This window comes from Ceratotherium simum, chromosome 9, assembly GCF_057802395.1.
Source record: "Ceratotherium simum simum isolate JZ-2026a chromosome 9, ASM5780239v1, whole genome shotgun sequence".
NCBI classification, from domain to species: domain Eukaryota; kingdom Metazoa; phylum Chordata; class Mammalia; order Perissodactyla; family Rhinocerotidae; genus Ceratotherium; species Ceratotherium simum.
In genome coordinates this window covers 77,627,741-77,642,438 of record NC_141908.1, presented here as the reverse complement: position 1 = coordinate 77,642,438, position 14,698 = coordinate 77,627,741, and the positions used below count along the sequence as shown (strand labels likewise).

Below are 14,698 nucleotides of genomic sequence, written 5' to 3'. Positions count from 1 at the left end.
GATTAACTGGGATTACTTTATTTTATAGGAAATAAGGCATTTGCAAGGCAGGTTCCATTTTGTAGTAAGAACTGCAGTATAAAGTAAGGATTAAGGCAGGGAAAGATCCCACAGAAATATTTATTCCCAAGCACGTTTTTTAAAATATTATCAAGCATTGCCCAGGGGAGATAAAGATGGAAAAGACAGGATGCCTATTTTATGGGGATCATGTTATGGTTGGAGAAACATATACACCAATCATTATGAGCTAATACAGGAAATGCCATTTTATGGGAATGTCTAAGATACGCAGGAGCATAATGGAATAAGAGGTACAAAAGGAAAGGCTTCAGAGATGTGATATTTGAGCCAACTCTATGGATGAGGAGGAATTTTAGAGGCAGAAAAGGGAGAAGGGTATTTCAAGCAGAAAGAAGAGTATGTGCTAAGACTCAGCAGCAAGAAATGAAACTCGAAAATTAGACATATTCTACACCATTAAGAGTCCTTATACCACGCTAAGTTTAGGCTTTATCCCATAGACTTTAGGAAACCAATGGTTGTTTTAAAGCTGGAAAGTGACACAAGCAGGCCTGTATTGGTAATGGTGTTGAAGACTGATCTGAGTGGTGACAGGAGGTTATTGTGTGTCTAGAAAACTAGAGGCAATGTGTCTACCTGCAATAGTCCGGGTGAGAGATGATGAGACTTGAGTAGCAGCAGTGATCAGGCGAAGGAGGGGATGGACTCAAGGACATTTCAAATACAGATACGTCAGACTTGGTGTATAAGTAGATGTGGGGGCAGAGGTAGAGCCAGTGTGAAGATAACTCCCCAGTTTCTAGTTAGGGTGACTTAGTAGATGGGTTTTCATTAGCCCAAGCAGGAAATACAATGGGCTGCTGAAGTTTGATTAAGATTTGACTCAAACTGTGTAGAGATGCCTTTGAAAACTCTAGTTTGAGGTATTCTGTGGACACTTGTCATGCCCAGGAAAGAGTCCAGGATAACAGGTAACAATGTGAGAATCATCAGTCCTGCTTGATGCCACGGTCCTCTCTTGAACTGAAGGAAAACCTAAGGTAGCTCCAGGACAATCTGAAATCTGAGCAACTGAAGTGACAGGAACAGGTGAGACTGCTCAGGGAGAGGCAATTTAGGCCACTTATAGGCTTCTACAGAATAGCAGGAGTAGAGTAAGAAGAAACAGTAAGACACTGTAAAGAAAAAGAGATACAGGAGAACCAGGAGTGAATGGTATTACAGAAGGCAAAGGAGGAATAGTAATTGTACTCAATCATTTTCTTACCAAGTATTGATGGATACTGGTTTCAGACTGTTTTTCAGCTCTGAGTGATTCAACTCGTGTTCGTGAAATGCAGAAACAATCCTGGAAATTCAGAAATGCATTAATCAAGTAAGTGAAAAATAAGTCAGAAGATAAGTAAGGGTGGCATGTGGTTACGAAAAGGTCTGGTGACGGGGGTGAGGGGCAGAGAGAAAGGGTAGTATGCAGGAACCTGGAACTGAAGTCAGGATCCATACCGTGGAGGTACTCAGTATGGGAGAGAGGGGAGAAGCAGCTGGGTGTGCAGAAGACAAATTTCATATCTGTTATAAACTTGGAGCTATCTCTGATCCTTATCCTCTCCTCTGGAGGACATAATATCAATTCATTTTTACAGCTGGTGTAATATTTAACCCTTTCATCATCTTTGCTAAGGATTATTCTGCTATATTCATTATAATCATTTTTATTTTGATCCACAGATTTTTTTTTTCCTTAAGTGTAGGAACGATGTTTAGCCACATTAAACCACACATTGAGTGTATTTGGAACCAACTTTGTTTCTTAAGGTGATAAACATCTCTAACTTCAACTCAAAGCAAATTAAGAGACTTAGTTCCATTATCACAATTTATATTTTCCTGCATTTTAACCCATTGTCCTGTTATCACATATTGCCAATAAAGAAATGTAACATGTACATGTGATTTATCTCATCATCAATTAGTGGGGTGAAGCTGACCTTACACTATTTAAGAAGAAAAGGTATGTCAAAAGAAAAGTGTAAGGAAATTGCATGAAAGAGACTTTTATAATAAATCATTTTCAAGCATCTCATGAACATTCATTTCTATATGAACATTAAAGTACTAACATCAAATGAGTCTGTAAGATAAGTCCATCCATTAACACTTTGTAGTCAGTTACTTAAAAGTAATCAAACTTCCTTTCTTTTAAAATATGCCAGAATTTCTCACTAATCAAATTAGTCATTTTCCCAGTTAGCCTGAATTACTGATTATTTTAAGTTGAATCCCTACAGTTTGTATACTTCATCAATCTTATCACAATAATTTGATATATATCCCCACTGTTTTACGTAAAACTCACCCCTGAAGAAGAGAAGCTAACAATGTCAAGATAGCACTAGAATCATTTTCTTTGCAAATTTCCTACTGGTTTGTCTAGAGTGAATAAAATTTACAATAACAGTGTTTGAAGATACTTATTACTGCTGCTCATATTGAAAATAACCACTAGTTAGGTCCTTTATAAACTATATTTGGTATTTATATATTTTTTGCAACATTTACCCTGAATTTTTCACAATAATCATTAACACCATTGTGAAGAAAAGAGTTACAGCAGGCCTAGAACTGCTATCATCAGAAAATGCCTGCTTGCAAAGCTGACCCCTGGATGGCACCTGGGAACGTGGATTTGGGGAGGGTTCCCACCATTCCCTGATAAGAATGGTTCACAGTGCCTTAAACTGTTTGTGCAAACAGTATGGTTTATGCTGAACATCTGCTTTTTTTTTGTGAGTCTGGAATTTTGTTACCTGTTAGCAGAAGGTACCTACATGACCAATCCTCAATAAAAACCCTGAGAATGAGTCTCTAATGAGCTCCCCTGGTGAGCCATATTTCACACACGTTGTCACAACTCTGGGGGAATTAAGCAAATCCTACATGACTCCACTGGGAGAGGATTCTTGGAAGTCTGCACTGGTTTCCTCCAAAATTCACTCTGCGTACCTTTTCCTTTTGCTGATTTTGCTTTGTATCTTTTTGCTGTAATAAGTCTTAGCTGTGAGTATGACTATACGCTAAGTTTTGCAAGTCCTCTTAGCAAATCACCAAACCTGGAAGTGGTCTTGGAAGGGACCCCTGACACAGCTATCAAAATATATTCAAGCATATAAAAAAAAGTCTTTCTAAAAAATGCTCATCACTTTTTTTTTTTTATTGATGTTTCAATAGTTTTTAACATTGTGAAATTTTGGGTTGTACATTTTTGTTTGTCCATAACCATATATATGTCTCCCTTCACCCCTTGTGCCCACCCCCGACCCCCATTGCCCCTGGTAACCACAATACAGTTTCTCTCTCCATGTGTTGGTTTATATTCCACATATGAGTGAGATCATACAGTGTTTGTCTTTCTCTTTCTGGCTTATTTCACTTAACATAATAGCCTCCAGGCCCATCCATGTTGTTGTAAACGAGACGATTTTGTCTTTTTTTATGGCTGAGTAGTAGTCTATTGTATATATATACACCACATTTTCTTGATCCAATCATCAGGCGAGGGACACTTAGGTTGCTTCCACTTCTCGGCTATAGTGAATAATGCTGTAATGAACATAGGGATACATAAGCCTCTTTGGATTATTGATTTCAGGTTCGTTGGATAGATTCCCAGTAGTGGGATGGCTGGATCATAGGGCATCTCTATTTTAATTCTTTGAGGAACCTCCATATCGTTTTCCATCGAGGCTGCACCAGTCTGCATTCCCACCAGCTGTGTACGAGGGTTCCTGTTTCTCCACATCCTCTCCAACATTTGTTGGTTTTTGTCTTGGTGATTACAGCCATTCTAACAGGTGTGAGGTGGTATCTTAGTGTTGTTTTGATTTGCATTTCCCTGATGATTAGTGATGTTGAGCATCTTTTCATGTGCCTATTGGCCATCTGTATATCTTCCTTGGAGAAGTGTCTGTTCATTTCCTCTGCCCATTTTTTGATCGGGTTGTTTTTTTGTTGTTCAGTTGTGTGAGTTCTTTATATATTATGGAGATCAACCCCTTGTCAGATGTATGTTTTGCAAATAGTCTCTCCCAGCTGGTTGGTTGTCTGTTCATCTTTTTTTTTTTTTTTTTTTTTTAATTTTTTGTTTATTGCAGTAACATTGGTTTATAACATTGTAAAAATTTCAGGTGTACATCATTGTACTTCTATTTCTGCATGGACCACTTGATTCTGGTTTCATTTGTCTTATAAAAGCTCTTTAATCTGATAGAGTCCCACTTGTTTATTTTTTCTTTAGTTTCCCTAGTCTGGGTAGGCATGTGATCCGAAAAGATTCCTTTAAAACCAATGTCAAATAGTGTGTTGCCTATATTTTCTTCTATGAGTTTTATAGTTTCAGGTCTCACCTTCAGGTCTTTGATCCATTTTGAGTTAATTTTTGTGAATGGTGATAGCACATGGTCCACTTTCATTCTTTTGCATGTGGCTGTCCAGTTTTATTTGGATTCCTTTTATTCCTTTTTCTTGCCTAATTGTTCTGGCCAAAACCTCCAGTACTATGTTGAATAGGAGCGGTGAAAGTGGGCAGCCCTGCCTCGTTCCTGTTCTCAGAGGAATGGCCTTCAGTCTTTCCCTGTTGAGTATGATGTTGGCTGTGGGTTTGTCATAAATAGCCTTTATTATGTTGAGGTACTTTCCTTCTAGTCCCATTTTGTTGAGAGTTTTTATCATAAATTGATGCTGTATCTTTTCAAATGCCTTCTCTACGTCTATTGAGATGACCATGTGGTTTTTATTCTTTGTTTTGTTGATGTGGCATATCACGTTGATTGATTTGCGGATGTTGAACCATCCCTGCGTCCCTGGTATAAATTCCACTTGATCATGGTGTATGATCTTTTTAATGTATTGCTGTATTTGGTTTGCCAATATTTTGTTGAGGATTTTTGCATCTATGTTCATCAGCGATATTGGCCTGTAATTTTCCTTCCTTGTATTGTCTTTGGCTTTGGTATCAGGGTGATGTTGGCCTCGTAGAATGATTTAGGAAGTGTTCCATCTTCCTCTATTTTTTGGAATAGTTTGAGAAGGATAGGTATTAAATCTTCTTTGAATGTTTGGTAAAATTCACTGGAGAAGCCATCTGGTCCTGGACTTTTATTTTTGGGGAGGTTTTTGATTACTATTTCAATCTCTTTACTTGTGATTGGTCTGTTCAGATTCTCCATTTCTTGTTAGTTCAGTTTTGGGAGGTTGTATGAGTCTAAGAATTTATCCATTTCTTCTAGATTGTCCAATTTGTTGGCATATAATTTCTCATAGTATTCTCTTATAATCCTTTGTATTTCCGTGGTATCTGTTGTAATTTCTCCTCTTTCATTTCTAATTTTATTTACTTGAGCCTTTTCTCTTTTTTTCTTAGTAAGCCTGGCTAAACGTTTGCCAATTTTGTTTATCTTCTCAAAGAACCAACTCTTTGTTTCATTAATCCTTTCTATTGTTTTTTTGGTCTCAATTTCATTTATTTCTGCTCTGATTTTTATTATTTCTCTCCTTTTGCTGACTTTGGGCTTTGTTTGTTCTTCTTTTTCTAGTTCTGTCAGGTGTAATTTGAGGTTGCTTATTTGGGTTTTTTCTTGTTTGTTAAGGTGGGCTTGTATCACTATGAGCTTCCCTCTCAGGACCACTTTTGCTGCATCCCATATGGTTTGGTATGGCATATTTTCATTTTCACTTGTTTCCAGAGAGTTTTTGATTTCTCCTTTAATTTCATCAATGATACATTGGTTGTTCAGTAGCATGTTGTTTAATCTCCACATTTTTGTCACTTTCCCATTTTTGTTTTTCGTGGTTGATTTCCAGTTTCATAGCATTATTGTCTGAAAAGATGCTTGTTATGATTTCAATCTTCTTAAATTTATTGAGGCTTGCTTTGTTTCCCAACATATGGTCTATCCTTGAGACTGTTCCATGTGTGCTTTAGAAGAATATGTAGTCAGCTGTTTTTGGATGGAGTGCTCTGTATATGTCTACTAGGTCCATCTCATCCAGTTTTTCATTTAAGTCTACTATTTCTTTATTGACTTTATGTCTGGATGATCTATCCATTGATGTAAGTGGGGTATTAAGATCCCCTACTATTATTGTGTTGTTGTTAATGTCTGCTTTTAGGTTTATTAATAGTTGCTTTATGTATATTGGTGCTCCTATGTTGGGTGCATATATATTTATGTGATATGTCTTCTCGGTGGAGTGTCCCTTTTATCATTATATATTTCCCTTCTTTGTCCCTCTTAACTTGTTTTATCTTGAAGTCTACTTTGTCTGATATGAGTGTGGCAACACCTGCTTTCTTTTGTTTGCCATTAGCTTGGAGTATTGTCTTCCATCCTTTCACTCTGAGCCTGTGCTTGTCTTTAGAGCTGAGATGTGTTTCCTAGAGGCAGCATATTGTTGGGTCTTGCTTTTTAATCCATCCTGCCACTCTGTATCTTTTAATTGGAGAGTTCAATCCATTACATTTAGGGTAATTATTGATATATGATGGCTTAATGTTACTGTTTTGTCACTTATTTTCCTGTTCTTTTGCTTTTCCTTTGTTTCTTGTCCCATTTGTTTCAGACTGCCAATTCAGTTTGGTTGTTCTGTCTTATGACTCTTCTAGTTTTCTCTTTGTTTATCATATGTGATTTTGTTTTGATTATTTGTTTAGTGGTTGCCTTGAGGTTTGTGTAAAACATCTTGTGTATGAGATAGTCCATTAGCTGATGGCCTCCTATTTCCTTATACTAAGTCAATTCAATCCCTTTCCTCTTCCCCTTCTAAGTTGTTCTTGTTATACCTTATTCTATCTTGTGTTGTGGGTGTTTGTTTACAGTGATGAGGTTAAATTTATTTTTGGTGAATTCCTTCCTTTGATCTTTGATTTTGGTATTTAAGTGGTTGCTAACCTATTCCGGTAAAGATCTACTATTTTTCTGACTTTGTCTGCCTATTTTTCTCCTTGCTCCAAGCTTTGTACTCCCTTTCTCTTCTTTTTTTCAGGCCTGAGGGTCTTCTTGAGTATTTCTTGTAGTGGGGGTCTCGTGGCCATGAACTCCCTTAGCTTTTATTTATCTGGGAAAGTTCCTATTTCTCCACCATATTTGAAGGATATTTTTGCTGGATAGAGTATTCTTGGCTGAAAGTTTTCGTCTTTCAGTATTTTGAATGTATCATTCCAGTCTCTCCTAGCCTGTAAAGTTTCTGTTGAGAAATCCGCTGAGAGCCTGATGGGAGTTCCTTTGTATGTTATTTTTTGTCTAGCTGCCCTTAATATTGTTTCTTTGTCACTGACTTTGGCCAGCCTTACCACTAGATGTCGTGGAGTGGGCCTTTGCCTGTTGACGTATTTAGGTGATCTGTTGGCTTCGCTTACTGGTATTTCCTGCTCCTTCCCCAGATTTGGGAAGTTCTCAGCTATTATTTCCTTGAATAGGCTCTCTGTTCCTCTTTCTCTCTCTCCTCCCTCAGGAATAGCTATAATTCTTATGTTACATTTCCTAATAGAGTCTGATATTTCTCGGAGACTTTCTTCATTTCTTTTTAGTCTTAGTTCTCTCTCCTCTTCCATCTGGAGCATATCTGTATTCCTATCCTGTATAATGCTAATTCTTTCCTCCATATTGTCAGCTCTGTTCTTTAAAGGTTCCAGATTCTCCTTTATCTCCTCCACTGTGTTCTTCATCTCCATCAGTACTGATTCTTTTTTATGATTTCAATCTCTTTTGTGAAGAAACTCCTAATCTCCTTGAATTGTTTGTCTGTGTTGTCTCGTATTTCATTGAGTTTTTTTATGATAGCTATTTTGAAATCTCTGTCGTTTAGGTTATGGATTTCTGTGTCTTCAGGGTTGGTTTCTGGGTGCTTGTCATTTTCCTTCTGGTCTGGTGATTTCATGTGTCTTTGCACTGTCGTTCCTGTATTGGCTTTGTTTTTCCTCATCCTGGAAATATCTGTTTGCAATTTCCACCCGCCTCCACTGTGTAGGGGTAAAGGGCTGTGTAATCTGAGCCCCCTGCGCTGTGCCCCGGCTGTTCGCTGCAATCCACCGGTTGCTTGCTCTGGTCTGGTCGGCTGAGCTGCAGGGTCCGGCTTGTGGGGCTGGGGGCGGGGGGCTCTCTCTTTTGCCCACTAGGTCCCTGGCGTGGGGGGCTTCTCGTTCGCCCCTCGTTATCCGCTCTCCTGGGGTGCTCAGATGTCGATGGTACCCCGTAGCAGTTCTGAGTCCTCTGTGTGGGAGTTTCCCAGCGGCTGAGAGAGCCCAAAGAGCTACAGTCTCCCTGCAGAGGGCCGCCCCTCCCCCCTCTTTGGGAGCCACGCAGAGCAGGATCGCTGATCTGATGGGGAGGGAGAGGAGTTCTCCTTACCTCTCCCCACTTCCTCTGGGGGCCCAGCACGTTCCACCCTCAGATGTGCAGCAGTGTGGATCTTTCCGATCTTGCTTTTTGCTGTCTAGGATTCCGTTGTTGGTCTGTGACTGTTCCTTTTGTTGCATCTTATCGGGGGAAGAGTTTACGGGAAAGCTCAGTCTGCCATGACGCTGACGTCACTCTCCCATCACTTTTTTTGATGGAAGAGAAGTTAACAAGACATATTGGGAATATTTCTTAAAATTTAAATTGACCCTGATTTATTTTCAAAATAAAAGTTGTGATCCATGTTCTCAGTTTGTAGAAATATAGAAAACATTTTATAAAATAACAGAGTAGACTTCCTTTTATTATCTTTATATAAAATTCTCACAGTGCAAGAAAGTAGTCACTATTAAATATGAAGACAGCTAAAACCAGACAGTATTATAAGGCAGAATATTTTGCTGACCCCTCCTAAAAAATGTTGGCATGTTCGTTAGCTGCCCAGGGTATTAAAAAAATCACAAAATAGCCATATCTTACCCTTCAAAACATTTTTATACCCACAGTGAATCAAGTGGATGCTGGTGAATATAACAGCTCATGAAAAATCGACACATTAATCTCTGTTAGGCAGCACAATGATTTAAAACCATCCAGAAGAAAGCTCCCCTTAAATATTTCTGAATGTAATTTTTTTATCCATCACCATAATAGCCAAGTGAAAAGCAGTTATACCCTGTAGAGAATCTAAAGGAAAATATTTTACTTGTGCTGCTCCTTTGAAAACACCATTTCTTAGCTCTCAAACAGAGGGTAAAACTTGAATGGAGAGGAATCCTCCATCAGTAAAAATGTCAACTTGATCTTGCACAAATATCTCATTTAGGAAAAAAAAAGGAATTATTTTGATTCAAAGGATTCTAAATATTTCATCATTATAGGAAGAATATAATTTAAAGTAACACTGTTAACAAATTGAATGAATATAAATCACCCATTATCATATCCTATTATTTTTCACAAAACCCATAATTATGAATAATAGACTAAGTAAGATATCCTTTTTCCAAAATTTGGAAGCCCTGGGCAACCACACAGTCCTCTGAATCTCAGGACTTTCATCTATCAATGCCCTTTTACACCTCAGCTAATTCACAAACTGAAATAAAATTGTTAGTTTTACGTAATCCTTTAGGGCAGGAGTCAGTAAACTATGATCCATGAGTCAAACTGACCCACCTCCTATTTTAGTGAATAAGGCTTTGCTGGAACATGGACTCAACCATTTTCATTCAAGTACATATTGCCAATGGCTGCTTTAACACTCCAACAACAGAAGAGGAATGTCACAGAGACCATCCAGCACACAAACACAAAGTGGCCCTTTACAGCAAGTTTGCCAATCCTGCTTTAGAAAATGAGGTAGGTATTTCACCTCAATGCATTTTTCAGATATATAAAGCTCCCCTTTTAAGTAGAAAAGTCTTACTTTAAACATAAAGTAAATGTACTCTGTATTTTCCATATAACTGACAATACAATCTCCTAATTTCATAGTTCTGCCTCTCAGACTTGGCAAATGGAGTGGATCAGCAGACAGGAGTTTGAGTCCTGGCTCTAATTCTTTGCAATCTTGGGCCAAACTCAACATGAGGATTATACCATCTGCCCTGCCAATCACTCACAATTTTGAAGACTGAAAGAGGTATAATGTATGAAAGTATTTGTAAACTACAAATCATCATACAAATGTACTGATCACTTTTTAAACATCACTGCTTTAATATAATAATTCAAAGATTCAAATATTGTATTATATTCTATATAACAAAAGTCCTAAAACTACTTAATCTAAAGTAGATACCATGGATGTAATATAAACAGAAAACAAGTTGGTATCTATACATCACATACGTCGAACCAAATGTTTTTTGTCTTGTTAAGTCAAGGAGCCTATGTTTAATACCATTTTAAAGCATGCCTTTAGTCAGATGGAAATCTGTAGAAGGGATTTTTGAAAGATTTAAAGGATAAGGCATAGTAACTGGATGGGAGAGGCATATCCAAGTACAACCTACGTATGAGAAAAAGTGGGTACAGGACAAAGGAACAGAATAATGAGTATATCAGAAAAGTATAGGAGAAGTTTTGTTTTTTTTTTTTTTTTGGTGAGGAGATCAGCCCTGTGCTAACATCTGCCAATCCTCCTTTTTTGCTAAGGAAGACTGGCCCTGGGCTAACATCCGTGCCCATCTTCCTCCAGTTTATATGGGATGCCGCCACAGCATGGCTTGCCAAGCAGTGCGTCGGTGCACACCCAGGATCCAAACTGGCAAACCCCGGGCCACTGCAGCGGTGGAGTGTGCATGCACTTAACCGGTTGTGCCTCTGGGCCGCCCGAGAAGCTCTTTTTTAAAGAGATAAAAACTCAATGAGAATTTAATTCATTTCTAAAGACCAGAAGTCATTCAGGTCAAAATAACATCTCAAAGCTAAGAATATCCCATTAGAATATGCTTTTGCTTTATGGCTCTGTACCAACAACTACTCTGATGGCACAAAATTAGATCCATGTTAACAAAAACTTACCAGAAGAGACATTGAATCGCTTTAGTTCACAGGAAATGACACAAAATCCATCTATTCCAAAGAAGATTTTTGCTTTATGTTTAGGATGCAGAAATATTGTACTATAAAAAACAAAAGCAAAATAGTTTAGATTTATATAAAAGTACCTTGAAGAACTAGTTCCCATAAACCCACACAATATTTAGGCAGCTATTCTGTGAGACAAGGACTAGAGACATTTCTGAAGTGACTTTAAAGAGCATTTCTGTTCACTGAACACTATCTGGGATCTGACGTCACAACAGAAAGGCAGAGTGAAGTTGAAGGGAGGGTCTGAATATTTCCAAAGCCTCAATATACCTGCATTTCTCCTTCCCTATCTTTTCCGTACTACTTTGTTTAAAGAACCCTAAGCAAATGTGGAAGCAATATAGAAAAGCAATGTTGGACCCACTTTTTTTTTTTCTCCTATTTCTTTTTTTTTTTTTTTTTGTGAGGAAGATCAGCCCTGAGCTAACATCCATGCCAATCCTCCTCTTTTTGCTGAGGAAGACTGGCTCTGAGCTAACATCTATTGCCAGTCTTCCTCCTCTTTTTTCCCCCAAAACCCCAGTAGATAGTTGTATGTCGTAGCTGCACATCCTTCTAGTTGCTATATATGGGATTCGGCCTCAGCACAGCCGGAGAAGTGGTGCCTTGGTACGCGCCCGGGATCTGAAGCCGGGCCACCAGTAGCGGAGCGTGTGCACCTAATCACTAAGCCATGGGGCCAGCCCCAGACCCACTTTTGATATAAATGGTGCCACCTACAAATATATTCCAAGAATTTCCGATGGTAAGTAAACTTTGAACCTTCCAAAGCTTCTTGATCTGACTAATTACCTATTAAAGCATTTGGGGTCCCTGACCAGCAAATTTGGGAAAGAATCAGGATTAGTAACAGACTAGAAATTAATAACATTTTCTTGTTGCCATATGTTTTAAAAAAAAGAAACTTTTTTTCAGTTTTCATGTGAAAATAACATTTTCTGCAGGTTGAAATTTTTTACCTTATGATTTTTAGTTCTCAATTCTATTCCTCTTTGAATTTATTGACAGATATGAAAGATATGCAGATTATTATGCAAATAATTCCTGTCCACTCTCACTAATAGAGTATTATTCTCAATAGTTTATGAAGACTCTGCAACAGATTCAGAGATTTAAAACAGTAACTCCTTCAGATTCAAGGAGGTACAAAAGCACCACCAAAAGTTTCCAGATCTTTCCTAATAAAACGGTGGCAACGTTCTAATCTTGCTAGTGCTTGGGTGTTCTCTTACACCTAACCAATATCATCTCTTTCATCTAAATTGTGCTTCATTATTTCATTTTAACTAAGTCCCCAAGTTTGATCAAGGCATCTGCAAATAACCAAGCAAAATGAGAAAGCAAAGGAAGAGTTTGTAAACCATAGATATTATAGAGCAGTATCCAATTTCATTGTTAAGGAAAGACGTGAATTTATTCAGGATGTTCATTACAAACCAAGGTAGAATCAGGAGGAGGAAGAACCTGAAAGGGTATGATTATTTTGTCACCTGCTATTCATTATCATCAATTAAAGGCACTGGAGTTTGCTGTGTTACAAAACGGGGAAGGCAGTCTTCCAGGATGACTGAGATCAAATGAGTTACTTCATCTGAAAGTACTCATAACTGCCAAACAATGTATCAAAACAATAGCTTGAGGGGATGCTCTGAAAGGTACTTAAATATAATGTGGCAGTGCAAAAGTTAATAAAAACTTAAATAAAGGTGGCAGTGCAAAACGGTAAGGCTCATTTGGAAAGCAAGTTGGCGATGTTTTGATAACCACGAAAATGTCCTACCTTTTGACACAGTAAAATTCTCACTTCAATCATCTATTCTAAGGAAATATCCAAGTAAATGAAGCAACCAGACACATGTAGAAAGTCATTACACTGTTATCTGAAACAGCCAAGTATCCATGCCACAAGTACTTAATGAACGGCTCTCACTGGGCAGGCACTGTGCTGGGCTCTGGGGACACTCACTGGTGATCAGGGCAGACACGGCTCTGACCACTTGTAGCTTACCTTCCCACAAGCAGAAAGATTAGGGATGACGTGATTAACGGAATTTTCTGGTTATCAGGATTTTGTTTCCTGCTTTTTCCACTTAATATCAGCAAGTTCGTTCTTAAACAACAAAACAACTTTAAACTCCATTAGATTATCTATTTTTCAGAAAAACTCGGAAGAAACGAATACTGTAACAACCGTCAGTACTAAAGGGGTTGTCCCCATGGGGCGGTTTAATCCCAGAGATGTTTGCTTTAGATATGCCAGGCCATTAAGAGGATAATTTTACAAGACATTTTGAGGTCAAGGCAGCAGCTGCACCTGGTAAGAGCGGGAGAGGGGGATAGATTTGCTGTCATAATTTTCTCCTGCATACTCATTCACTAGGTATGAATACAAATTCTTTTTTAAAAATCATACTTGAGGCCCATATTTCTAAATGTATTCACAGGTACATCAGTGTGGTCCCTTGCACTTGTATCTGAAAAGCTAATTAGGATAAAGCTTTATAAATAATTTAAATTTGTTCCATAATAGAATGGTTCGTCCGAAGGTTTTAATCTGAAAGGTTAACAGTTTCTGTGAAAATCAGAGGGCGCACCTATTTATAGAACTCGGGTTTCGAGTTAATTTCAGCATCCAGAAGAGGCCATTGTTACAGGGAATGCAAAAAACTCGATTTAACTCTCTTTGTTGAGCTTTAAAATGACTGTAATTTTCAAAGTGATCTTAAAAATTATAGCGACGCACAACTCCGTAGAATTTTCCAAATTTAGTGTAGTGACTCACGCTTTCAAAAAATATTTACTAGCGCCTACTGTGTGCCAAGCTCTGTGCTGGGTAGGCGCTGTGTCACAACTCCTGATCAAGTTTGAAGGAAAAAGGTACTTGACACAACAAACCCACGAGGGAAAAACAACGCTGGATTTAAGTCCCGAGGACAAGACGAAGTTTGAGCACTTAATTTTCTCAGTCCCGTTTGGGGGGACCTTGCGGCGACCTGGCAGAGGCGGCACACCGAGCCGGGACCAGGGGGCGTCTCGGGTTCGGGGACCCCGCAGGCCCGAGAGCGCGGCCGAGGTGAGAGCCGGGGAGAGCTCCGCGCCGCCCCGCGGGCACCGCCCCCCGCCCGCAGGTGCCTCGGCCGCCGGGCGCGGGCGGGGACGGCGCCGGGGTCGGGCAGAGCCGAGCCGAGCTGCGCGGGCGCAGGGGCCGCCCGCCACGCCGGCCGGACTCCCGCACGGCTCCGCCGGGCCCGGGCTCGGGCTCGAGGAGGGGCGGCGAGTTCCAGCCTCGGGCCTCCCGGGGCGAGCGCGGGCCGAGCCGCACTGCCTCACGTCCCCACCGGCCCCGACCCTGCCCTCCCGGCCCGGCCTCCCCTCATTACCCTGGCGGCGACCGCGGCCAGCGACTCTCCTCAGGCGGCCGGCGGTGCGGGGCCTGGGCGGGCGCAGGAGCCCGGCCCGCCGAGGGGCAAGGCGAGCGCGCAAGGCCCGCTGCCAGCGCGGGCCGCGGGGCACGGAAGGGCGGCGCGACCCGCTCGGGGACAGCCGGCCCGGACCTCTGCCCCAGCCCCAGGCAGTCAGCCCGCAAGGGATTCGCCCCACCCGGCCCCAGAGTCGCGACCCCG

The 14,698-nt window shown here is 40.1% G+C and overlaps 1 protein-coding gene across 2 annotated transcripts in view; it reads right to left on the bottom strand.

Annotated features, from left to right (window-relative positions):
• Positions 1-14,604, bottom strand: part of STRADB (STE20 related adaptor beta) — a 28,831-nt gene extending 14,227 nt beyond the window's left edge. For both annotated transcript variants that reach the window (XM_087435615.1, XM_087435614.1), the window contains exons 1-3: positions 14,456-14,604; positions 11,007-11,107; positions 1,292-1,372 (exon numbers count right to left, since the gene is read on the bottom strand). In XM_087435615.1, the coding sequence (XP_087291741.1) occupies positions 1,292-1,372; positions 11,007-11,018 (93 nt within the window). In that variant the 5' untranslated portion in view covers positions 11,019-11,107; positions 14,456-14,604. The remainder of the gene's footprint in view (positions 1-1,291; positions 1,373-11,006; positions 11,108-14,455) is intronic.
• Between the last annotated feature and the right edge of the window lie 94 nt (positions 14,605-14,698).